General features: G+C 49.5%; 1 protein-coding gene across 1 annotated transcript in view; it reads left to right on the top strand.

Annotated features, from left to right (window-relative positions):
* Window positions 1–26,211, top strand: part of PIGU (phosphatidylinositol glycan anchor biosynthesis class U) — a 114,278-nt gene extending 88,067 nt beyond the window's left edge. The window contains exons 9-12 of the mRNA XM_054466731.1: window positions 1,215–1,358; window positions 5,073–5,197; window positions 11,516–11,658; window positions 25,778–26,211. Coding sequence (XP_054322706.1) covers window positions 1,215–1,358; window positions 5,073–5,197; window positions 11,516–11,658; window positions 25,778–25,891 — 526 coding nt within the window. The 3' untranslated portion in view covers window positions 25,892–26,211. The remainder of the gene's footprint in view (window positions 1–1,214; window positions 1,359–5,072; window positions 5,198–11,515; window positions 11,659–25,777) is intronic.
* The last annotated feature ends 193 nt before the right edge of the window (window positions 26,212–26,404 follow it).

The following is a 26,404-nucleotide window of genomic DNA, read 5'->3' as shown; positions in this document are numbered from 1 at the left end:
TGACAGTTTGAAAATAATGCCACCTGCCACACGTCAAACCTTGAGGGAAAACTCACATGGACTTGAGTATTGCAGGCTTGCCTGAGTGTATATTCATGAATTCTATAAACATTTCCGAATGCCCTCTACGTGCCAGGCTCTGCGTGGGTGCCGAAGACTTGGTTGCTCCCTAAGCTTTGGGGAGCTCACAGCCCAATAGGTGACAGACTCTTAAACCTGTGCAGGTGGGGAAGCGATCTGGAGTGGCAGAACTCCCATTTGGGATTCTGGACTGCTTATTTGTGTTAAATCCTGGCTGAGCATAACAATGACTTGCTAACTTCAGCTCTTCATGCTCTGCCTTAGATAGGAGTTGCGGTGCCAGGTGAAGGGTTCTTTCTGCTGGGCCACGGATTGTGTTCTTTACCTCATTTCACAGAAAAGGAGGTATAGTTACAGCAAGAGGCAAAAGTTAACCTGGGCGGAGGCCTCAGTCAGGGAAATCTGACTGAGAGCCAACACTCATCTCTCCCTCTGCGTGCCCTATTTGTTGTCCTTTTTAAATTATGTATTGAGATCAGTTTCAACTTCAAATTTTTTAAAATCAAAAATGTGAACTTTAGAAGAGCCAGAATTGCAGCGAAATATTTGTCTGATTTAATTGGACAAAAAGTTTTCCAGTTAAACCCTAATTTCTCAATTAAGACTGGGACCCTGGGGATCTTAGCCAGAACGCACCGATTGTTCCTAAGGCCCCTAGAAGTCTCACTGCAGTCTCAGGCACTCGGTTTTCTGGCTCCTGCTGTGGGGTGTGGAGTAAGAATGGGGAAGAGCAGGATCTTTGAGCATGATCCTCTAGGCAGGTCTTTAGAATGCCCAAAATAGATCCTGTGTTTTAAAACACAGTTACAGTACTGGGTATCTCCTGATTTTAAACTGTCTTGCGCAGTAAAACAGGGGTGAGTCTCTTTATTCCTAGGATGAATCCCTGCTTCATTTCAGATTTGTTTGGCTTAGCTAATATTTGTTATGGGTTATCATTATATGTCTCTGCTCATTTTTGTTAATTACCTGTATCCAGGGTACCTAGAGAGCCCTTCCCATCCTGATCTCTCTAGGGAGAAAGTTGTCCTTGGCTGCCCAGCAGTGACCAAAGTCTTCAGGAGAAATCAAGGTCAAAGCAGACAATTTATAACTTTTGTCTTTTTTCTCTCCCTTTGTTTTCTTAATTCCAGACTTTCTGTTCCAGATCTCACTCCAAACATTGGTCTTTTCTGGTACTTCTTTGCAGAGATGTTTGAGCACTTCAGCCTCTTCTTTGTATGTGTGTTTCAGATCAACGTCTTCTTCTACACCATCCCCTTAGCCATAAAGCTAAAGTAAGTGGCTGGACCTGCTGCTGCTGTGTCTACAGAGCTGTCCGAGAAGCCCCTGCCCCTAATAGCCTTGAGGGTGGCCTTCAAATGTGGAGCACCTGCTGTCAGGTTTAGAGCATCTCACCTAAGGAACCTGCCTTCAGTTGCCGCAGTTGCCAGCGCCATAGCAGGCAATAGAGTCACATGGGTGCAGGCTGCAGTGAGGGTGCTTTGGAGTCCCAGCATTTTCCCTGGCCTCACTCTGAGGTGCTCAAGCCCACATTGCTGCTGAGCCCATTCACTGTTTTGGACTAGAGCCAGGCGGTGGCCAGGCATGGTGGCTCACACTTGTAATCCCAGTACTTCAGGAGGCTGAGGCAGGAGGGTCACTTGAGGCCAGGAGTTTGAGACCAGCCTGGACAACATAGCAAGATCCTATATCTACAAAAATTTTAAAAATTAGCCAGGTGGCGGCCTGGGTGCAGTGGCTCACGCATGTAATCCCAGCACTTTGGGAGGCCAAGGCATGTGGATCACTTGAGGTCAGGCGTTCGAGACCAGCCTGACCAATATGGTGAAACCCTGTCTCTACTAAAAATACAAAAATTTGCCGGGTGTGGTGGCGGGTGCCTATAGTCCCAGCTACTCTGGAAGCTCAGACAGGGGAATTGCTTGAACCCAGGAGGCAGAGGTCACAGTGAGCCAAGATTGTGCCACTGCACTCCAGCCTGGGCGACAGAGCAACACTCCGTCTCAGCAACAACAACAACAACAAAAATTATCCAGGTGTGGTGTTGTGCCCCTGTAGTCCCAGCTGCTTGGGAGGCTGAGGCAGGAGGATGACTTGAGCCTGGGAGTTTGAGGCTTCAGTGAGCTGCTTGTGCCACTGCACTTCCTCTTGGAACAGGAGTTGTGGAGGGGAGTGTGTTTGGAAAAAGTGTATCTGGTGGAATGTCTCCATCAACAGCCCAGTGACAGGTGGTCCACAGAGACTCTGGATAGTTTAGTTGGGAGGCTGGCCACCTGCAACTGTTTAATCTCCTGATCTGTTTCCCTCCAAACGATGTGTGGAGTTCTCTTCTGCAGTCTAAGAGAGCTGACAGATGTTAGGCCTGCTCCATTCCAGGCGCCTTTCTAGACCCTCTGAAACATAATCATACCTAACCTAGCAACTCCTGGAGGTAGGCGTTAGATTCTTATCACTCCCATTTTATAGTTGAGGAAATTGATGCTCAGAGAGGTGGGATGATTTTCCCAGTCACACAGCTAGTAAGCAGTGGAGCTGGGATTTAGACTCAGGTTTGTCTGGTTCCAGAATCTATGCTTATCCCCCTGCACCATGCCAAGCTCCAGAGAGATTGCTTGTAGTAGCCTCCGGAAATGGTTCTATTACCCTAGCTTCAGATAAGGGAAAACAGGCACAGACAGGTACAGATACGCCTAGATGGTCCGGGGAACCTGAAAGAGAGTTTGATTTAGATTTCAAGAGCTCAAGTTCTCTGTCCTAACCTTCCTGCCATTCTCCATGGTCTGTGCACCCATGCACATGGTTCCCATTGTGTAAAACCTCAAAAGCTAATGCTTCCTTCCCATGACACAGCCCTGGCCTGGCTTCTGACAGAACACCCTCCTTCCATGGCCTGGCAGGCTCCGGAACTGGCAGCCTTGCCCGGCTGAGCTCTCCAGCTGTCTGTGGTCCACCTTCCCTGTCCTTGTTCCGGTTAGGCCCAGCCACTGGGTGAAGAGGAGCAGGGAGCCTAGGGCACCCTTCCGCACTGGCCATGCAGCCACCTCTCCGGCAGCTTTTATTGTCTGCATGCAAAGCCACACATTGCTCCTGGGTAGGCAATAATGTCACCATTTTATGACCTGAGCCAGGCCCACACAGTTGTGGGGACAGAAAATATGAAGAGACCTGCTCACCCTGCTGTCTTCTCTTCTGTCTGGGTATGAATTTCCACCTAAGTTCTCCTGCCCCCTGCAAGATTTGTTTCCAGTGCCAGCTTTGTAGCAACAGGGCCCTTCAGGCCACCCTAGTCCCTGTGCAGTGCTGCAGGAGGCTGTAGTCTGTTTTTTTGTCACCGCATTTTCACCAGCCTTTTCATAGAAATGTTGCCGTTGTTACCAGCTACCTGAAAAGCCTGAAGCCAGTGATTTGGATTGTGTTTAGGAAGATGTTCACCCTGAGCTATAGCTGGATGCTTCTTAGAGGCTACAGGGCTGCACGCCTTTGCCAAGCTGCGTTTCTGAGGCATTTGCTGCACAGCAGCACTGGAGCATTCTGGGTGTGGACGTGTTTGTCTGCACATCTCAGATTCACACCCATGGAGTCACCCTGACCTTTGACCTGCAAGACAAAAAGGTCATTAATCTCTGAAGAAAACCTTCATGGGCTAGGCATCCAGGTACTGTGCAGAAGTAGGCCACGTGCATGTGGTTGAAATGTAGCTGAGGAGGGTGTAGATCCAGCCTCTCCCTGTTGGCTTCCCTTTAGCACTTGGTCAGCTCTCGGAGGAGCACTGAGATTGAGCTCTGTCCCCCAACTCTCTCCTGACCGGAGCTTGGAAGTGTGATCAGCACTCAGGAGAACAGTATTGGGCGTGATTAAGAGCTCTGGAGACAAACAACTCCATCGCTTACTAACCTACTCAGTCAATGCACTTCTCTGAATCTGTTTCCTCATCTGTGAAGTACAGGTGAGAGGATTGCCTACTTTTTTTTTTTCTTTTTGAGACAAGGTCTCACACTGTGTCATCCAGGCTGGAGTGCAGTGGTTGATCACGGCTCACTGCAGCCTCAACCTCCTGGCGCCAGCAACCCTCCCACCCCAGCCTCCTGAATAGCTGAAATTACAGCCATATGCCACCACACCCGGCTACTTTTTAATTTTTTGTAGAGATGAGATTTCACTATGTTGCCTAGGCTGGTCTCAAACTCCTGGGCTCAAGCCATCCTCCTGCTTCAGCCTCCCGAAGTGCTGGGATTACAGATGTGAGCCACTGTGCCCGGCCCAGGATTGCCTGCCTTGAGGGGTGTTGAGGTGTGGTGAGGATCACGTGAGAGGACGCAGGAAAAGGACTTTCCACAGAGGGAGTTCAGGAGAGGACACCCATTGCCATCACTTATTATTAGGTTAAAATAATAATTGAAACTGCTATTAGTTTAAGTTAACAAGAATAGTCCCAGCCCTTAAGAACTGAAAAGCTCTGTGCAGTTCACAGTTCTCTTCCTGGAAAGAAGTTCATCGCACTATGGGTCTGTAGACCCTGCTGACCATGTTGTCAGAGAAAAAAAGGCATCAGCAAGGAGGCACTTCCTGCCTTGCGTCCAGTTGTCAGAGGGGCCTCTGGCAAGGGAGGCCGCCTAATTATCCTGCCAAGCAGTCATTTAAGCCCAGTCATAAAGAATGCTGACTTCATTTGTTTTCTTCCTCTGGCTCCTAGGGGAAGGCCCAGAGCTGGCAGAGGCAGAGGGGGGCTGTTGATGGGAAATGTCTCTGTGGGCTGTTTCCCTAGTGTTTGCCAGGCCCTCCTCACCACCTCTGGGTATTTCTGGGTCCCTGCAGTTTTCTGCTCTGCTACTGGGGCCTGGCTCATGCCTTGTGGATAGCAGAGCCAGCCCCTTCCTGAAGTCCCCTGAGGATTATTTTTGGTTCAAAGGATGGAGTCAGGAGTCTCTAGGGTAGGCCTGGTCCCTGACTCATCTCTCTCTCTCTCTCTTTCCCCTGCCCTGCCCCAGGGAGCACCCCATCTTCTTCATGTTTATCCAGATCGCTGTCATCGCCATCTTTAAGTCCTACCCGACAGTGGGGGATGTGGCACTCTACATGGCCTTCTTCCCCGTGTGGAACCATCTCTACAGATGTGAGTAGTCCTGCCTCTCCCACAGATTTATGTCAGCCTGGGCCTGGATGAGACTGCTGCAGGGAAAAGGAATTCATAGGCATTTACCAGGCACCTGTTACGCTGGCAGCACTAGGAAGGGAGCAGAGGCATGAGGCACAATACCTGCTTCCAGGTGCCGCGGACTTGTGATGATAAAAATGATTGCCATTTATTGAGCACTTACTGTGTACCTGGCCACTGTGGCTCTCACAGTGTTACATGCATTAATTAGCTCATTTGATCTTCACACCAGCCTTTGAGGTAAGTATCCACATTTTGCAGATGAGAAAACTGAGGTACAGAAAGGTAGAGCCACTCATTCAAAGACACGTGACTTCTAATTAGAAGAGCCGGGATTGGAATCCAGATCTGTGAACCCCTACCCAGTGCTGTCCAGCAGGGCTTTACGATGATGGAAATGTCCTCTGTCTGCACAGTTCAATGGGGTAGCCACTTATGTGCCTGAGAACCTGAATTTTTAATTTAAATTTCAGAAGCCACATGTAGCTAGGCTACCATACTAGACAGCAGAACTCTATGCCCTGGGCTTTGAACCATTCCCCAGCACTGCACCCAAAGGTTACTAGAAGGCAGAGGGGCAAAGTTAGACTTCCCTGCCCACTGTGACAACCCCTCTAAGCTCTAACCATCCCCTCCTCAGAGGTGGCTTAGTGATGACCTATCTGTGCTGCCTAGGTCGCCAGTGCTCTTAGCCCTCTATGGTGGGTTCTTTTCAGTGTTTGGGGGCTCCATCAGGGTAGATATCACTACTCATTCACCTTTGTGTCCCCAGCACTCAGGACTGAAGCTGACACATAGAAGACCTTGCAAACGTTTGTGGAGTGGGTTTTTAAACCTCCCCAATAAAGAGGCAGTGTCAGTGGCCCAGCACCACCTGATTCTCTAAACGAGGCATGGAAGGGAGCTGTTGAACTTTCCTTGCCTGCTGTGGGTGTCCAGCAAGGTGTCAGGAATGAACTAGGGAGTGCAGGCTTCAGAGGAAGTGAGTCTTTGTTGTTGTTTTGGGTGTCAACCAGGAAGTGAAACTGACCAGCTGTGGGAAGCAGCCTACCTATAGGAGTGTGCCTCTGAGTGAAGGTAAACAGTGGTGTGGGCAGCTGAGCCAGGGCTACTCCTGCAGGTGATGGCCTGGTGGGGCTGTGACCCATCTGGCCTGACTGGGAGGAGGAAGCAGTGTCTTCTGTGGTGACATTCTCTCTGCACAGACAAGAGTCACCCAGTCCGGTAGGTTGAGAGTCAGCTTGGGGCCCCTCGGCAGAGTGGCCAGTGACAAATCATGAGACCACCAAAACATGGACACGCCTCAGTTTGTGATAGTGGATTTCAAGAATGTAGAATGGATTTTTTTGGTTGCCCATCCCACACTGGGCACTCTCTCTCCCTCAGTGACTGTCTTTCATCCCATTTGCTGAGCAGTCTGGAGAGTCACTTGACTCCGATTCCTGGCATTCCCATTACGAGCCCCACGTGTTCTTAGGCACATCATTTAACCTTTCTGAGCGTCTGATTTTTCCATTAATCAAATAAAATAACTCATGAGTGTGTTAAGTTTGAGAAAGAATATCTGTAAATAGCACTGCAGTTAGTATCGTGAGTAATAATTATGCAGGGGAGTCTCTCACATAGTTCCGTGATCAGAGCTTCGGGCTTGGTAGCCAGAGTCATCAGAATAAACATATTTTTCAAGACTCGAATAAACTATTTTATGCCCTCTGGGGTGAGGAGGCACAAAGAAGAAGGATGGGGTTTCCAGAAACCTGAATGATCTAATAGTTGCTTTTGCTGGCTGGCAGGGCACATAGTCTGCAGGTTCAGGTTGTCTGAAGATCCTGCAGAGAATAGTAGCTGTCCGCCTTTGCTTCACTGCTCCTGCAGCAGGGAGTACACGTGCTTGGAGAACCTGTTTGGGGCTTGACAACTGTGAATCATTATTAGCTGGGAGCAGCATCAGCCCTGGTCCTTGGGACCTATGAGTGGGATGTATGTGTAGAGACGTGTTTAAGCCTACGTTGAATATATTTAATGTGGCTAGGAATTCCATTTAAACATTAGCTGTCAGCGCTAACATGTGTGCTCCCACATTCACCTTTCTGTTTTCCTGTGCAGTGGAGAGGAGAAAAGGAATGTGGCCCCTCCCTGAGTGTAGGTCCCAGACGCTGGACTCTCTGGAGCTTGGATGAGTCATACAGACGCACAATTGTGGTGTTAGGGAACAGCCTGCTGGCAGAGCCCATGCTAGCCTGCACGGTCCAGCAGAAGGAGCCAGTTACCAAAGGGATGGATTTGTGTGTGTGTTTGTTTTGTTTTTATTACTATTGTATAGCGATAAAAGAATGTTGATAGATATACATATAAAGAATCATGATAAAATATATTCCCATGTGTTTTGGCACCTCGTTTAAGAAAGGGAATATCACCATGGCCTTTGAAGTCCCCAAATCCCCTCTGTTACCCTTCTGATTGGACTGGATTTTTCAGGTGAGATTTTCTTTCTGAATGCCTGAGGCTCTGAAGGGAAAGTGGCTTGCCTGAAGTTCCAGTTCATCAATCATGGTGCCAGAGATTGGATAAGCCACCCAGTGAATGTGGTGGGGAACCTGATTCCATCTGGCCTTGCAAGTCTGATGAAGGGTGAACCCTTTCACCTTGTTAGGCCCTGGTCACCTCTGATGCTTTATGGTGCCTGGAACAAGCTGTCCCGTACCCCAGGTCTCCAGCTCCATCTGCTCTGGCATATATAGCTTTAATCTTCTGGCTGTCAGCCAGCAAGAGTGAATAGCAGCTCCCCGTTCCTGCAGAGGTCACCACAGGCCAGAAGCCAACTGCATGCTGCTGATGGTTCTCTAGCCGCATGGGAATGTATCTTTGCAGCCCTTCGAGATAGCACCCAGAGGCTGCCAGTGAGCCTCTCTCATCTCTTTGCACTTGGTTTCCTTCCTGTCACCCTGTCTGAAATCTGTGTCCCTGGCTGGAGGCACAGAACAAGAACCACCTGGTCTGGCAGGCTGCAAACATTTTATTTTGGGAATAGTCTGTGTTCTTTTCAGCAAAATAATTTCCAGGGGATCAGAAAGAACCACTGAGAAATGTACATAGTGATGCTGGGTTAGAGGAGTGGGAAGCATTTGTTCTCCTTCTTGAGGTAGTAACATGGTTTAATAATAATAGTAATTCTCAGTGAAAATGTCCCTTTGCAAGACTCCTTGTTCCTGGGAGGTCTCAGGAGGCTTGAGTCAGGGTTTTGGCCTCTCATCTTTGAAAACCCAGAATTGAGAAACTTCAGATTAGAAAAGAGGATCTTGCAAGCCCTCCAGGCCAGTGTCCAAATTGTGGGATTTCTTAGACCACTAATGTTTCAATAAACTGGGGTGACAGACTTGCCAGCTTTTTATTTTGCTGAAGACATTAAAACAATCAACTACCAGCCATTCTTCTCCATGTTATAAAATAAAGGACTTTTTAATGACAACAACAAAATGATATCTATCATTTCTCAATAAAGAATGAACTGTAACTTGAAAATATTCAGCTTTACAAAGAACTGTGAACTACCGTGTCCTGATTATTCTCCCTTTGACACAGTTCAATGGCATCTCTGTTGCAGACTGTAAGGGGCTGCAGCTGTAATCCAGTGGTTCACAGCCTCGACTGCATATTGGAATTACCTGGGAAGCTTTTAAAACCTCATATGGATGCCTGAACCCCACCCTAGAGACTTTGACTTAGTCTGAGGGCTCTCCATGTGATTTCATTTTGTTTTGTTTTGTTTGTTTGTTTGTTTGTTTTGAGACAGAGTCTTGCTCTGTTGCTCAGGCTGGAGTGCAGTGGTGCAATCTCGGCTCACTGCAACCTCTGCCTCTCCAGTTCCAGCAATTATCGTGCCTCAGCCTCCTAAGTAGCTGGGATTATAGGCGCCTGCCACCATGCCTGGCTAATTTTTGTATTTTTGGTAGAGACGGGGTTTTGCCACTTTGGCCAGGCTGGTTTCGAACTCCTGACCTCAGGTGATCTACCTGCCTCAGCCTCCCAAAGTGCTGGGATTACAGGCATGAGCCACCGCACCCGGCCGTGATTTTGTTTTGTAGCGGGAGTTGAGAATCATCTGTATCATCCAGGCCCCTTCCAATGCATGAGCCCCCAGTATGGCATCATCTCTACTAAGTTGTTGTACACTAATACAGATGGCCTAAATGTTTGGGAGTTTCTCCACCCTTTAAGTCTCCCAAAATTCTCACTTGGGAGAAGGGATTTCCTGAAGGTCAGTATCAGAGAAGAAAAGGGAACTTCCATTCATTAAGTGTCTGCTGGGAACCAGGCACAGTGCTAAGTTCTTTTTAAAAAGGTATTCTTTTAATTATTTTAAATAATATTTATTAGTTTTTAAAAATATGATAAAGTATAAAGAAAGAAAAATAACAGACAGTCCTCCTGTCTGATAACCCCTAGAGAGTTAAAACGGGGGGAAAAAGTACAGTGTGGTAGGCAGAGTAGTAGCCCTCCCCTCACAAAGATGTCCACGTTGTAATCCCCAGAACCTGTGAAGACATCGCCTTACATGGCAAAGGGACTTTAAGACCTTGGGAGGGGAGATTATCCTGGACAATCCAGGTGGCCCCAGTGTAATCACAAGTGTCCCTCAAAGTGGAAGAGGTGGAGGCAGGGGGAATATGGGAAATCTTCTGCCCAATTTTGCTGTGAAACTAAAACTGCCCTAAAAAATAAAGTCTACTGGGCTTGTTTGTGCTTGCCTGTAGTTCTAGCTACTCAGGAGGCTGAGACAGGAGGATCCCTGGAGCCCAGGAATTCGAGGCTTAAGTGAGATGTGATCCAGCCACTCCACTCCAGCTTGGGCAATGTAGTGAGATTCCATCTCAAAATAAATAGTCTATTTTAAAAAAAAGATGGAAGAGGGAGGCAGAAGAGAAGGTCTGAGTGATGCAATGTGAGAAGGCCTCAATCCACCATTGCTGGATTTGAAGCTGGAAGGGGCCATGAACCAAGGAGTGCAGGGGGCCTCTGGGTGCTGGAAAAGGCAAGCGAGGGATTCTCCTCTAGAGATTTTAGCCTATGAGACCCATTTTGGAACTTCTGACCTCCAGAACTGTTTAATAATAAAGAATATTATTTAAATCACTAAGTTTGTGGGAATTTGCTATAGTAGCAATGGAAAACTAACGTAGCCAGTGATATATCTGTGTCATTTTTTCACGTCATCTTGTTTAATCCAAATGAAGTGTGCGTTTTAGCCCCATTTTATTTTTATTTTTAAACATTTTTTATTTTTAAATTTAAAAATTTTTTTAGAGATGGGGTCTCACTATATTGCCCAAGCTGGTCTCGAACTCTGGGGCTCAAGCAATCTTCCTATCTCAGCCTCCCAAAGTGCTGGGATTACAGGCATGAGCCACCATGCCCACCCTAATTTTTAATTTTTATAAGTACATACTAGGTGTGTAGCCTCATTTTACAGATGAGGAAGCTGAGGTCTAGAGAAACTTGCTAATAAATGGCAGAGCAGGATTTTAACGAAGTCTGTACCCGGCTGCCGTGCTATGCTCCCGTTTGGCTGAAGCCAGCCTGCCTGCCTGCCTGCCTGCCTGCCTCTGGACCACCCTTGAGTAGCAGGTCCTTCCTGAGACCTCAGGGAGAGCTTTCTTCCTGGTGGGATTCGGCATTCCCTTAGGGGCAGGGAGTGAGAGACGGTGTCAAAAAGAGGTCCTTTATCATCTAAGGGAGAGTTGGGAATGTTTGAAGAGCGAGGCAGGGGTCCTAAGACACCAGTTAAGGAGAATGGAAGACATGTTCCTAAGACCCAGGACTGTGGCACCATGGAGACCCACGGTGGGGCTTTAATCGTCACGGTTCATGCTGGGGTTCCCACCCATAATCCCACATGGCCAGATGGCACCCTGCTTGGGGAGAGGGGTACTCTTGGACCCTCCAAGATTAGGAGGTGAGGGGAATATCTTCCTGAAATGCCCTGTTTGGTGCCCCAAGGCACTCATGACATTTCTAACTATAGCTGGTCTTCAGCCAGCCAAGCCCACAGTGGGAGGAAATAATCCAAATCCAGGAGCTACCACCAGCTGTGGGCATGGGGAGCCATTGACTTGGGAGTCTGGGGTTTGCTTCCTGGCACCCCAGTACCTCTGGGGGTGCTCTGCCTTTGAGCTACATGAGGCTCACCTTGGGCCTCTCCATTCGGGGGGCCATTGCAGCAGGGAAAGGGTGCCAGAGAGAGCGCATCAGGCTAACTGTGACCCTCTGTCTTTGCAGTCCTGAGAAACATCTTTGTCCTTACCTGCATCATCATCGTCTGTTCCCTGCTCTTCCCTGTCCTGTGGCACCTCTGGATTTATGCAGGAAGTGCCAACTCTAATTTCTTTTATGCCATCACACTGACCTTCAACGTTGGGCAGGTAAGAGGGACAGCATGGGGGTCAGCTTGGGGACAGGAATTCATTTTGCAGCCTCAAGCATTCAACCATGGCTTTGGATTCTGCATACCGGGGATGTAGACGTGAAGGAGGGACAGTTACTCCCCTCAACTAGCTCCCAGTTGGACAGGACAGGGAAGTAAGAGCAGTGTAAGGCTGAACCTGGCAGATATATATTGGGCACCACACTGAGCCATAGCCACGCTGAATTCTCAGCAAGCCTAGGAGACAGGGCATGTTATCCCTACTTTACAAATGAGGGACAGAGGCTTGCAGAGGTCGTCTCTTGTCGAAGGTCATTGGAGGAGCCAAGAACAAAATTCACATAAGGCTTGATTTCTGAGGTACCCCTTTCTGTAATGGTGCCTGTTGTTCCAGCACCCATAGGGAGTAGACAGAGTGAGGGGGAGAGGGCAAGGAGAGGCTCTGCGGACTCTCAGGACGGCAGGAACAAAGGCAGGCAGAGAACGGGGCCGGTCTGGCTGTTGGGGAGTTGAGCATAAATTGTGTGGCTGGGAGCGGTGGAGAGGAGGCTGCGGTCACAGGCTGAGGAGTACCAGCAAGGAGCTCAGCCTTCCCCTGAGCTGGGAAGCCTGTCCCTCTGTTCCACAGAGAAGGATTCTCAATCAGAATCCTCAGAGGGAGCTTGTTAAAGATGCAGATTCCCTGTTAACAGGCTTTAAACTCTGCAATTATGTTGCAACCGTCCCAAGTACATGGCTCTGTTTTAAAAAGCCAGGTTCTCTGATCCCACTCCCAGAAATGTTGATTCAATGTGGAATACAGGATCAGGAATTTATATTTTTAATAAGCTCTTCCAGAGGTTCTGTGGCAGCGGGTCTAACAAACTCTAGGTGGACTCACCCACCCTTCTTGGAAGTTCCCTCCTCCACGTGCTGCGTTCTCTCAGGTCAGGCTCTGGCCTCGTAGTGGAAGTCTTATGAGAATCACTTGTACCATTTACCATTTCAATTGCCATTGGCACAGCCAGGCATTTCCTATGTGTAATAGCCTGGATGGGAAGCAGGCTGGCTGGAAAGATAATGATGCCAGTGAATAATCCCCAGGGTAATTCTTGCCTCCAAGGTTAGCTGCGGGAAAAGAAAGGAGTTAGGGCTTTTTCAGTGAGTGATGGGACTGGTGTTTCCTGCATGGACATTTCTGGAGGATTAATGTCCAGCCCAGCCAGTTGTTTTGGTTTGTGAGCAGAAGAAAGAGAGATAGAGGGCCCTGTAGCCTGGGTGGGGCCCAGTCGGAGGGCCTGTTCTGTCTCTCACACTGTAGTTAGGGATGGTGGATGCGCAGCCCCTCTTACTTCTGACCCATGCAGGCAGAATTCTGCAGGGCTCAACTGCATATCCTGAAGGAATCCAGAAGGTTGCCCTGGCTCTCCTGCCTTTCTGGAATCTCCTTCCTTTTCCTTACCTCCCAGTGGTGGCTGGCATAGGTGGGCATTGGGCCTGCCCTGGGCCTCTAGGGAGGTTGGCAAGCTCCACAGAAATAGTCCACAGCCTGTTGTCTTGTCATGAGTCTTAGTCTTAAGTTTGGGTCTGGAAATACAGTTGCAGTGATTATGAAGCATCCATGGAACTTGGCAGACAACAGCTTTCTTCTCTGTGGCTGCCTTTCTGAGAGAAGGGACTCTAAAGCATCACAGGGGGGGTGTCTGCAAGTGGTCAGGTGCCATTGAAGGCAGGAGAAACTGAATTATTGGAAAGAGGGATTGGGGTTAGGGATGGAAACCAAAGGCAGGTGGATCAAGTGTGTTCATAGCTGAGAGAAACCAGCTGGACTCTTGGCATGATCTCTTACCTTTTTTTTTCTTAATCTCTTTTTAAAATGTATTTTAAATCATCAAGTAATACATGAATTCATTATTGCTGGGGGAAAGAAGTCAAACAAAATAGAAGAATATGGAATGGGCTGAGTGTGGTGGCTCATGCTTGTAATCCCAGCTCTTTGAGAGACCAAGGTAGAAGGATTACTTGAGGCTAGGAGTTCAAGAACAGCCTGTGCAACATAGCAAGACCCTATCTCTACCAAAAAAAAAAAAAAAGACTATGGAATGAAAAGAAAAGAAAAGATCTGCCTGAGCCCCCATCATTTTCTACGCCTCTGCAGACGTGGCCACTGGGATCTGTTTGGTATGTGTCTTTGCAGACTTTCCTCTGTGCATTTATAGACAGCTATAGATACAGATACATAAAGACGGTTTTTGTTTGTTTGTTTATGTAGGTAAATGGCATTCTCCTTTAAGTAGCATTCTTTGGCTTGCTGTTTTTCACTTAATGATTTTGTCTTGAGATAATTTTTTAATGGCTCTGTAATATCCAGTGGTTTGGACTAGGTACAGCCCTGCTGATGGGCATTGAGGTTGCCCTTGGTTATTTTGGCACTTTATTTGTATACTTATTTTTTGAGATAGAGTCTCACTCTGTCACCCAGGATAGAGTGCAATGGCGTGATCTTGGCTCACTGCAACCTCCACCTCCTGGGTTCAAGCAATTCTCTCACCTCAGCCTCCTGAGTAGCCAGGATTATAGGCGTGCGCTATCATGCCCGCCTAATTTTTGTATTTTTGGTAGAGAGTAGAGATGGGGTTTCACCACATTAGCTAGGCTGGTCTTGAACTCCTGACCTCAAGTGATTTGCCCGCCTCGACCTCCCAAAGTGCTGGGATTACAGGTGTGAGCCACTGCACCTGGCTTATTTTGTCACTTTAAATGTAAGAGCCTTGCAGCCAGGCGTGGTGGCTCAAGCCTGTAATCCCAGCACTTTGGGAGGCTGAGATGGGAGGATCACTTGAGGTCAGGAGTTTGAGACCAGCCTGGTCAATAGTAAAAAATAATAATTAGTAAATAAAAAAATAATAATAAATAGTAAATAATAAATAAATAAAATGGAAGAACCTTGCATATCCCTCCACATATTCTTGTACACACATGCTGGTATTTTGTAGAGTAGATTCCAAGTGATGGGATTTGCTGGGTCAGGGGGCATATGCATTTTACGCCTCTGGCAGGTATTTCCAAGTTGCCCTTCAGGCAGGCCACACCAACCTACAGGCCTCCCAGCAGGGGGTCCAAGTACTTCCTGGGGCTGCTGGCTTTGGACTTTGTTGCTGCTGCTGCCAGGTCACTAACAGGGTGCGTCGGATGGGGCCACTTGCTCACTGAGGCAGTCACTCGAGGCATATCCTTGTCCCAGAGCACTGACTGAGGTAAGAGAGCCCCTCTTCATGAAAGTTATGCCACCCTTGCCTTTGGACCTGTTGGGAGCCTCAGAGTGCAAAATGAGACATTTTGAATTTTACTAAGAGTGAAGTGTCACCTCCTCATAGAGACCTTTCATGAGGTCTCCTTGTCCCACTGTCTTTTTCTCAGCCTTGCATGTCCTGCGCAGCCCAAGCCCAGCCCCTGCTTCTGTGTCTTCCATCGAGACGTATGGCATTTGGGGACATGTTCTCAGTTCCATATCCTGCTGTGAGCTAGGAAGGTGCCTGGTATTCACCTGCCTCATTTTCTCCTCCTTGGGCAAGACAGAGCAGAGCTCTCCTAGGAACCAGATGAATACAAATTTCAAGGAAGTATCTAGAACCTTGATATCATTGCTGAAATCAAGAGGTGAATATAGAGAACACCTTGGCTTATAGATTGTTTTTTAAATCCTGCTCTGTTTGAGTTGTTCAGTGCCATACCCTATTACAGAACAAATTATGTGTGGATTATTAGTTATACCGGCAGGTAAACCAGTGACTAAGGCCCCATCCTTTACCCTGGGAGCTATTATTTTTCTGCCTGTGGCATGGTTCATTTACTAATTATGGTTGTTCCTCAGAGTCAGTAACAGGAAATGACAACAGTAAACCATCCATGGTGGGGGGTGCGCCTGAGTGTGAGAGAACGAAGGAGGGATTGAGACCAGTGGATTGCTCGAGGGCCTCCCCCCACTTCCTCAAGTGATTTAACTTCTCTAGGTTGCAGTTTCCTTATCTCAAAAGCTGGGATGATGACCCACAGCTTCCAGGGTGTTGAGAGGATTGGACGTAACTTGTGGGTCCTGTTGCCATTACTCATGTGTGTTGACATGGGAAACAGCAAGAGCAACATGCTCTTCAAATACCCAGAGCAGATTCCTGGAGAGACAGTCGATGAACCAAAGGAAGCAGTTTTTTTTTTAACCCTTTTATTTTGTGAGTCAGTGACCAGCAGATGGAAAACATTAATCAAGGATTACATATAAACAAAAAGGAACTTGTTTAAATTTAGCTTTTTTAAAAGAGTAGGGCAAAGTGTCACACTCACCTTCATGCTGTTTAAAAACAGAGAACATAAGAAAATCTTTTCCTAAAATTATAATTGATGGTGGCTCATGCGGCCCAGTGTGGTGGCTCACACCTGTAATCCCAGCACTTTGGGATCATGAGGTCAGGAGATCAAGACCATCCTGGCTAACACGGTGAAACCCCGCCTCTACTAAAAATACAAAAATTAGCTGGGTGTGGTGACACGTGCCTGTAGTCCCAGCTATTCGGGAGACTGAGGTAGGAGAATCACTTGAACCCTGAAGGTGGAGGTTGCAGGGAGCCGAGATCGTGCCGCTGCACTCCAGCCTGGGCGACAGAGAGAGACTCCGTCTCAAAAAAAAAATAAAAATAAAAATAAATAACAGTGGCTTATGTTTCAGGAGAGCTTACTAGGGGCTGGCCCCACGTGATCCCTATAATCTTCTGATCACGTGCTCAGATGGCCTTCCGAACCATTCTGTGTGCATTTACATAAACTCATAGGCTCATGGAGAGAGAGGCTTATTTGTGTGTGGGTATGTGTGTTTTATTATTGACATAATGATGAAAGTAGGACTTTTTTCCCTTTTAGTAAAATGTCTTGGTGATCTTTCCTTGCTCATATGTGAGAGAGGAACCTCCTTTTTATTTGAGTCCTGCATATGTGAACTCACCACACTTTTTGTAACTACTCTACTGACAGCCCTTTACGTAACTACTCTACTGACAGCCTTTTACGTTGTTTTCCTTTTTTTCTTTAGTTATAAGGAATTTACTCTTCATAACAGCCCTTCGAAGGAAGTACTATTATTAACTCATGATACAAATGAGGAAACTGAGGCTTGGAAGGGTTAGAGACTTACCCAAACTCACTAAGCTGCGAAGGGGTGTATTTATCCACAGTCTTGTTTGTCACATCCTCTTAGTAGACTGTGGGTTCCATTAGGGTGAGCCCTGGGTCTGTCTTCTTCATGGCTGTATCCCCAGCACCAAGAAGAATATTCAATGACTACTTATTGATGACAAATTGAATGAGCTGGCATCAGAAACCACATGTTATGACCAATGCTCTAACACACTTCTGTACACCTCAACCTCCCCATGCCAATCCCTGTTTTGGTCTGATTTGGGCCTGTGGCTGGTCTACTGGATTCCTAGGGGGTCAGAGCCAGAGCCCCCTTACCCTTGTATCCCAGTAGCTGGCCTGAGAGCCCCACTCCTGCCCTGTGTCTACATCCAAAACAGACTTCTCGTCTGCCTGCCCTTCCTTTTTTAAATTTTATTTTAGTAGGCCGGTTGCAGTAGCTCATGCCTGTAATCCCAGCACTTTGGGAGGCTGAGGTGGGCAGATCGCTTGAGCTTAGGAGTTCGAGACCAGCCTGGGCAACATGGCAAAACCCCATCTCTACAAAAAAATACAAAAATTAACCGGGTGCAGTGGCATGCTACCTGTAATCCCAGCTACTCAGGAGGCTGAGGCAGGAGAATCGCTTAAGCCCGGTAGGCGAAGGTCGCAGTGAGCCGAGATCACGCCACTGCACTCCATCCTGGGTGACAGGAGTGAAAATGCTGTCTCAAAAAAAATTTTTTTAAATTTTATTTCATTTTTTTTTCTTTTTGAGACAGGGTCTTGCTCTGTTGCCCAGGCTGGAGTGCAGTGCCCAGGCTGGAGTCACAGCTCACTGAAGCCTCAACCTCTTAGGCTCAAGAGATCCTCCCACCTCAGCCTCCCAAGTAGCTGGAACTACAGGCACACCCTCACACCTGGCTACTTTTTAAATTTTTGGTAGAGACACGGTCTTGCTATGTTGTTACGAGCTCGAACTCCTGAGCTCAAGCCAAACTCCTGCCTCAGTCTCCCAAAGTGCTAGGATTACAGGTGTCAGCTGCCGCACCTGGCCAACCACCCACCCTTCCAAACAGGATCTGGATCATCTGGAACTCTACTCCTCAAGCCACTGCCTATTTGCTGTGAGGGGCCAGCCCTGACCCCTCCCTGTACTGCAGACCCTCAGATACTGGGCTGGCCTTGCATTGGCCATTCTCCTTTCTGTTTTGAGTGAGGCCTGAAGCCCGAGGTCTGACACCAACCTCCTGCGTGCTGCCCCCTGCCTGGGACTCACTGTTCACTGCAACACAGATGAAACCACAATCCTGTCTCCTGGAGTTGCCTGTCAGTTGGCCTGGTGTGTCATTCTGGGAAATGGGACCTATGAGGAAATGCTTGGAGATGTGTTGGGTGGGTCATTAGTGGCTGAGTGGTGTGTAGCCCCCATTTGGGGATGGCTCGAGACCCATTTCAGGTTTCTTCCTGCAGGTTGTGTGTGGCCTGGGCTGTGCAAGATCCCAGGTCTGTGTGTGGGAAGGCTCGTTCCTCCCAACATGCGGTCCCTGTGGCCAAGCTGGAGCCCTTGTCCTCATCCTGCTGGATGTGCATGTTTACTTTGCTTTTCCCAACTAGTGGCATTCTGTCAAGGTCTTAGTTCATTCCTTTGTCCTTCCAGCACTGAGCATCCCAAGCTTGTCCCTCACAGGCCCTTCCCAGCCCCTTCTCCTCCCCCACAACCAGAGTGACAGGAAGAGCCTAGGCTACATACAGCAGGACAAAGGCCACCGAAGGCCAGGGCTCTGGAAGCCCAAACTCTGTAGCGACTCCAGCCCTATCTGTCCTGGCTCGCTGGCCTCAGGCACATCCCATAACTCCTGGGAAGCTAATTTATTTATTTGCAAATATTAATTAGGTACCTACTATTCACCAGGCACTCTGCGAGGGGTGAATGAGACAGAGGTGTGCTTCCAAGGAGCCCTCGGTCTGTGGAGAGAAAGGAAAAGACGTGGGCAGGACAGGGCAGCCTGACGAGCTGGGAGCCCAGAGCTGGGCTGTTAAGGAGGCTTCCTGGGGAAGGTGCCTCTAAGTGGGGTCCTGAGGGATGGGTAGGATCTAACTGGGTTCTATGATTTTAGGTAGCAAGACCTGGGTGGGGGTGAAGGAGGAAGAGAGAGAGAGAGAGAGAGAGAGGAGGAAGGAGGGAGCAAGGGGGAACACCGTGCTGCTGGGAGCTCAGTGGGACTGGCTGTACCACTTGAGAGGGAATGAGGGCAATTCAGACAGCAGTGGTCAGACCACAGGCCTTCAAGGGCCTCTTATGCAGAGGTCCAGACTGCACCTTTGGCTTTAAGCGCTGAGGACAAATGTGATCAGATCCATGCTCTGAAAACCTCACTCTGCTGGGAAGAGCAGAGGTAAGAGGTGTGAGCCTGGCATCCAGGGCACCAGGGTCAAGGCTGTTGAAATCTGGGGGGGGTGGTGGTGGTGCCCTCAGTTTCCTCAAACTGGGAAGGTGGTTGTGAGGACTTAATGTGGGAAAAGTGCCATGTAAGTGAAAAGTGCCATGTAAGGACAGTTATTACTTGTAGCCTCATCCTCAGTCTCACCTTGTGACCTCTCAGACCCTGAAACTGAGGTCCAGAGATTTCACTTGTTACTTTGTATCTTCAGAGCTGCAGGGTGGAGCTTTCTTCTCCACCATTTACTCCTACATAATGTCCGCTCCGGCCTGTGGGTTGCCAGGTTACGCCAAAGTGCTGTCCAGCTCCACAGTCGGCCGCCAGCCTCCTCTGCCTCCCAGCTTCCTGGATCCCAGGCAGGTGGGCAGAGGCTGCTGCACTTTGCCAACTGTGACGGCCACATGCATTCCCCCCAGCGTGGGCTGGCTGTCAAATGTCAGTGCCCCCAACAGCAGCAGGAGGCCTGGGGAACCAGGACATGCCTGGGTGATAGCACCTGCTTCTCTAGGAATCTGCAGCCCTGGTGGTGGCCAAGGCTGCCGTCCTGAGCCCAGCGGTTTCAAGACACACTGTATTAACAACCTCTACTGGCTTTTCACAAAAAAAGTCAATCTCTCTCTCTCTCCACTGAGTGACAGAGCTGTGAACTGGGGAGAGCAGCCTCCGCAGGGTATAAAGGTACCTGAGGTGTCAGCACAGGCCTGGCATGGAGCAGGACTCAGTTCATGTGGGTGCAGACCCTAGGGGGTTGTGGAAGAACTCAGGGTTGGGCCTCTGACAGGCAGGATTGGCCCCTAACTCTTCACTTCCTACCATGTGACCTTTTGCAGGGCCCATAACCCCTGAGCTTCCCTTCTCTACGTAGGCATTGTCAGCCCTACCCTGGGGTGTTGGAAAGGGACAGTATTGTTTTTTTGTTAAAGGGCCTGGCCCAGGGCAGACACTCAGAAGATGTTCATTTCCCTGTCTCTCCATCCTGCCCTGCACTGGAGCATGTTCTGAGGGTTTCATTCTACTTCTGATTCATCCTGTCTGTCCCTGGTCACCCCTTTATCAGCTAGCTGCCCCATGAGCTCTTCATCATGGTCCCAGGGGGAGGCAGCTCTGGAGCCCTCATGGCTGCCATAGAGAGGAATGTGGACCGAGCTGTCCCTGGGGGCAGCGCTGAGAGGGTAGAGACCAGCAAACAGCTCAGAGAGAGCTGGCCCTGTGCCGGGCCTGGGGCCATAGAACTGGAGCAAATGCAGCCCCATTTGGTTGGGAGGCCAGTGGACAGTGACTTCACTTCAGGGTCCATGTAACAATGCAGGGTTAGAGAAGACTCCTGGCGGGAGATGAGCCTCTGAGGGATAGGTGGGAGCTGCAGTGCTGCTGGGCAGGGCAGGGGGAGCCAGGGAACTTCTGAGCAGGCAAGTGTGCATGTATGTGTGTGTATCTGTGTGTGTGTGAGTGCAGTGCAAGCGTGTGAGCAGTGAGAGCGTGCGTGTATGTGTGTGCATCTGTGTGTGCGAGCATGTGTGTCTAAGCATTGCAAGCTTGCATGTGTGCACCTGTGTGCATGTATGTGTGTACCTGTGAGTGCAGTGCGAGCATGTGTGTGTGCACCTGTGTGTGCGAGCATGTGTGTCTAAGCATTGCAAGCATGCATGTGTGCACCTGTGTGTGTGTGCACCTGTGTGTGAGTGCAGTGCGAGCCTGTGTGAGCAGTGCAAGCGTGCATGTATGTGTGTGCACCTGTGTGTGTGCGAGCATGTGTGAGCAGTGTGAGTGTGCGTGTATGTGTGTGCACCTGTGTGTGAGTGTGCGTGTTTGTGTGTCCAGAGAGGTGGCTGCGGGAGGAGAAGAGGGCAAGTCTGAGAAGGGGATTGGCAAGGCAGTATTTCAGCCACATTGGATGGGATCCAGAGACCTGAGGACACAGAGGGACAGACATGTTCTGGGGTCCTAACTGGCACAAAGACTAGAGGAGCCCGGCTGGGCGCGGTGGCTCACGCCTGTAATCCCAGCATTGGGAGGCTGAGGTGGGCAGATCATGAGGTCAGGAGATCGAGACCATCCTGGCTAACATGGTGAAACCCTGTCTCTACTAAAAATACAAAAAAAGAAAAAACTAGCCGGGTGTGGTGGCGCACGCCTGTAGTCCCAGCTTCTCGGGAGGCTGAGGCAGGAGAATCACTTGAACCGCGGAGGTTGCAGTGAGCTGAGATCACACCATTGCACTCCAGCCTGGGTGACAGAGCGAGACCTCGTCTCAAAAAAAAAAACTAGAGGAGCCCAGCATTGTTGGTAACAAGCTAGAGCCTATTACTGTAATTTTCCAGATGAGGAAAATGCAGCCCAGGGGACAGGAAGAGACTTAACATCACACAGCCACTGACTCGCCCATGCAAATACCACAGCCCCTTGCCCAACTTGCCCCTGTCCAGACTGGGCAAAGGGGCTCTGGGTCTGCAGCTGCTGTGTTGGCTGCATCCTAGGGCCTCTGGGAAATCCCTGCTCTCCTCACGGCCCAAATGGAAAGCCCCAAGGTCAGAAGAGGTTGTCCTGGCTACAGGCTTCCCTCTGAAAGGGCCAGGTCTCTCGGCCAGCCTGGTGTCCTCTCCCTGGGGGCAGGGTGCCCACTCAGGACTGATGACGCCCAGGGCTGTGTGCCCAAGCCGCTCACAGGGCTCTTCCCGTCACCCCCTTTATCCTCCAGATTTACACATACACAGCAGAGTTGACAGCTTTAGCATTGGACACCCATATACATACTCACCAGCGGGAGTCTACCATTCACATCTTCCTGTACTTCTTCCATCATCCCTCAGTCCATCTTACTTTTTTAGTGTATTTCAAATTGAAATGCAGACATCAGTACATGTCCTGCTAAATATTTCAGCATGTGTATCATTTTCTTATGTAAAATTTATTATACAGGGAAAAGTGGAAATCTTATGTGTACATTTGCCAAAGCTCTCTTTCACTCAGCAAAATATTTTGAGTTTGTTACATACAACAATAGGTCATTGCTGTTAATTTTTTTCCTGTTTTAAGAGCTGGGGTTTGCTCTGTTGCCCAGGTCGACCTCCTGGGCTTAAGGGATCCCCTTGCTTCGGCTTCCCAAGTAGCTGGAATTACAGGCACAAGCCACCATTCCCAGCTAGTTCATTTATTTTTTAAGTAAACTTTTTATTTTAGAATCACTTCAGATTGATAGAAAAGTTGCAGAGATAGAACAGAGTTCCTGTAAGCCCCCACCTAGTTGCCTAAGTTGTTAACATTTTATATGTTACCATGATGTGTTTGTCAAAACTAAGACACTCACCCTGATACATTACTATTAGTCTGAAACACTAGAATGGATTTGGATTTCCCGTTTTTCCAGTCACATCCTCTTTCTCTACCAGGACCCCATCGAAAGGTCCACGTTACATTTAAGGTCACATCTCTCCAGTGTCTTCTGCTTTTCTTCTTAGTCTTTCCTGACTTCTCATGACCTTGACAGTTGAGGAGCACTGGCCAGGTATCTTGTAGAATGTCACCCAATTTAGGTTTGTCCCCCAGTTTAGGTTTGTCTGATGCTTTTCTTAGGATTATCTTGGGGTTGTGGGTTTTTAGAAAGAATACCCCAGACGAAGTGCCCTTCTCATCACATCTATTGGGGGGGTACATGCTAGCCACGTGATTTCAAGCTGATGTTAACCTCCACCACGTGGTTAAGATAGTGTTGGCCAGGTCTCTCCACTGTAAAGTTACTCTTTTCCCTTTCCCTGCTCCGCAGGAGGAAGTGAGTAACCAAGTCTAGACCACCCTAGGCTTAGGGGATGCAGAGTGGACAAGAATTAAGCTCCTTCTATGGGAGGGGGATATAACTACCTACATTGTTTGGAATTCTTCTGGAAGGAAGATTTATCTCCCCCCCATTGATGTATTGATTCATTGATTTATTGGCTGATTTGTTTTAATTGAAGTTTTATTTATTTATTTTTTTTGAGACGCAGTTTCGCTCTTGTTGCCCAGGCTGGAGTGCAGTGGTGCGCTCTGCCTCCCGGGTTCAAACGATTCTCCTGCCTCAGCCTCCCGAGTAGCTGGGATTACAGGCATGCGCCACCATGCCTGGCTAATTTTGTATTTTTAGTAAAGACGGGGTTTCTCCATGTTGGTCAGGCTGGTCTCGAACTCCCAACCTCAGGTGATCCGCCTGCCTCGGCCTCCCAAAGTGCTGGGATTACAGGCATGAGCCACTGCGCCTGGCCGAAGTTTTATTTTTATCAATGGAATACATGTGTGTAGTTTGCAAAGTTAAGGCTTATAGGGGAAAAGAATAGCTACCTAAAGTCTTACTGTTATTTCTGCTGGTACTTCTAAATAACATGCTTACTCTTCTATGTGTACTTTTTTCTGTTTTATATTAGGTTGGATCATATGAAATTGCCAGTATTCAACCATTTTTTTATCTGCACAACTGGCAGATATATGGTCCAACCTAATAACCTAATCTTTTTCTTCCCGCTTCTTGTCCAGATGATTATTGTGTGACATGGAGTTGCTTCGTTTTGATTGTTGTGGATTGTGACTGCACCTGCCCCTCAGCTGACCTGGTTCAGGGATCAGCCTCTGAGCTCAGCCCCTGCTTTGGGCTCCTCCTGCCCAGATGGCATCTCGGGCCTGGGTGAGAAAGGGCTGCAGGGTATGAGGTCAGCCTTTGCTGTGATCGCTGCCCCCCAGTGGGCCAGCCTGGAGCTGCCAGCTGGGCAGCTGGGGGCAGGGCCTCAGGGGCTGCCTGAGCTCTGTCTGCTTTGCTGACACTGACCAATCTCGTGCTCATCAGTGATCTGGGCCCCAGGCGGACCACCTTTCTGGGTCCATGGCCATTAGTCCAGTGCTCCAGGTGTAGCCTTAGGCCAACCATTGAACCCTTTGAGTCTCAGTTTCCCCATCTGCTTAAGATGAGGATTGTTCAACCTTCCAGATGGGCTTCTGTGGTGATAGAATGGCAGGTACTTGTCCTGAGGCCATCAGAGCTGCTGGTGACAGGATACCTTCCTGAACTCCTCCAGGTGCCTCTAATCTCTCCTTAGCTGCTGTTGTGTTACCTTCAGGTGAGTGAGAAGCTGCCCAGGACAGGGTCTGGAGGTCTAGATCCCAGGCTTAGCTCAACCTGTCTTGCCCCAAGACCATAGCCAAGTGCTCTGTGCCTCAGTCTCACCATCTGTGCCAGGTGGTTGGTGCCAATCCTCTGAGGCCTCTAGGTGCCTGAAAGCTGCGGTGTCTGCATTGTGAGCCCCTGTCCCCTCATCCTTCTCTGAGGCTGGGCCCTTCCCAACCTGCTCCAGGGACCAGTGGTCTTGGGAAGCTTGGGCTGACTGGGATTGCAGACTCCGGGTCTGGTGTATATGGCCCTTGGCAAATCCCTATTCCTTTCTGGGCCTCCTTGAAGAGACAGTGGGCTGAGCTTCTAGGCCCCCTTTGATTCTTCTGTGTGTGGCCCAGAATGGGACAGACAGACTGAGCTGGGCACAGAAATACCATAGTGACAGAACCATTCGAAGACCCTGCCCTGATGGAGGCCCCGGGCCAGGGGACGAGGCACAGTCAGGCTGTCAGCTGAATGGAAAATTACACTTTCGATGAGTCTGTTATCGAGTAGAGATTAGTGGGGCCAAGACCTAATCTAGGGGGCAAGTGATCCTTCCTGAGCCCTGAAGAGTAAGCAGCTGTCGACTAGATGAACGGGGAGAGAACATTCCAGGCAGAAGAAACAGTAAAGATCCTGCAGTGGGGTGAGGTGGAGCCGGGAGAGGGCGGGCAGGGACCCTAGCAAGGTCTCAGAGCACGAGGGAGTTCGAGCTTTGCCCTAAGGCATGGGAAGCCTTTGGAGGATTTGAAGGCTGGAAGTAGCACCATCAGATGTAGGTTTTGAAATGCTTCCTCTGGCTGCCAGGGAGAATGGGGTGGGCGCGGGTTTGAGAGCAGGGAGCCCAAGGACCAAGCTTTGCTGTTGTTTAGATGACAGTGGCTCTGTCCAGAGTAGTGACTGTGGGGATGGATCGAAAGGGTGGATTTAAGTTTAGGGGGAATAGACAGGTCATGGTGGCTCGATGTATGAGAGAAGTGTCAGGGCAATTTTGTGGCCTGGGCACCTGGCTGGAAGATGGGGGCATGGATGCCCAGTGGGAGAAGTGTATTTGACAGGGAAGGTGAGGAGTTTGATGTGGACCTGGCTGGGTTGGAAGTGGCTGTGGGAGGATGGGGCAGAGGCCTCTGGTTGCACAGGCACCAGGCTGGCATTCGAGGCCAGAGCCTGGGATGGAGGTGTAGACCATGGGTGGGGGCAGGGGGAGTCCAGGCAGCTTCTGAGAGGCCAGACCTTGCAGGGTCAAGTATGGGCCCTGAGGTGGGGGGCCCTGAGCAGGGCCTCTCCAGTGCCTGTGATCCAGAGCCAGGCAGGGGCGCTCCTGTCTTCCAAAACCTGCCAGCAGTTCAGGGATCCTGGGTTCAGGGGGAGGTAGCCAGCAGCACTTCACACCCTCTCTCTCCCCGCAGATCCTGCTCATCTCTGATTACTTCTGTGCCTTCCTGCGGCGGGAGTACTACCTCACACATGGTCTCTACTTGACCGCCAAGGATGGCACAGAGGCCATGCTCGTGCTCAAGTAGGCCTGGCTGGCACAGGGCTGCGTGGACCTCAGGGGGCTGAGGGGCCAGAAGCTGGGCCGAGCCCTCCAGCCAGAGTTGCCAGCAGGCGAGTGCTTGGGCAGAAGAGGTTCGAGTCCAGGGTCACAAGTCTCTGGTACCAAAAGAGACCCATGGCTGACAGCAAGGCCTATGGGGAAGAACTGGGAGCTCCCCAACTTGGACCCCCACTTCGTGGCTCTGCACACCAAGGAGCCCCCTCCCAGACAGGAAGGAGAAGAGGCAGGTGAGCAGGGCTTGTTAGATTGTGGCTACTTAATAAATGTTTTTTGTTATGAAGTCTACCCTGAGACCACATCTGCATTGCACTTCTAGAGGGGGTGGCCCCTAATAATGTTCTGGAACACTACACACAGGTGTGGGTTTCCAGAGCGAGCACCAAGGCCACAGAACATAAGTCTGTGTGCCAGAGCCTGGGGATGGTGCGGGCAGCCCCACCAGCACCCTCCCCACTCCCAAGCAAGCAGCTGGAGGCAC

The sequence above is a fragment of the Pongo pygmaeus genome, chromosome 21 (genome assembly GCF_028885625.2).
Source record: "Pongo pygmaeus isolate AG05252 chromosome 21, NHGRI_mPonPyg2-v2.0_pri, whole genome shotgun sequence".
Classification (NCBI taxonomy): Eukaryota; Metazoa; Chordata; class Mammalia; order Primates; family Hominidae; genus Pongo; species Pongo pygmaeus.
This window is presented reverse-complemented; position numbering and strand designations above follow the sequence as displayed.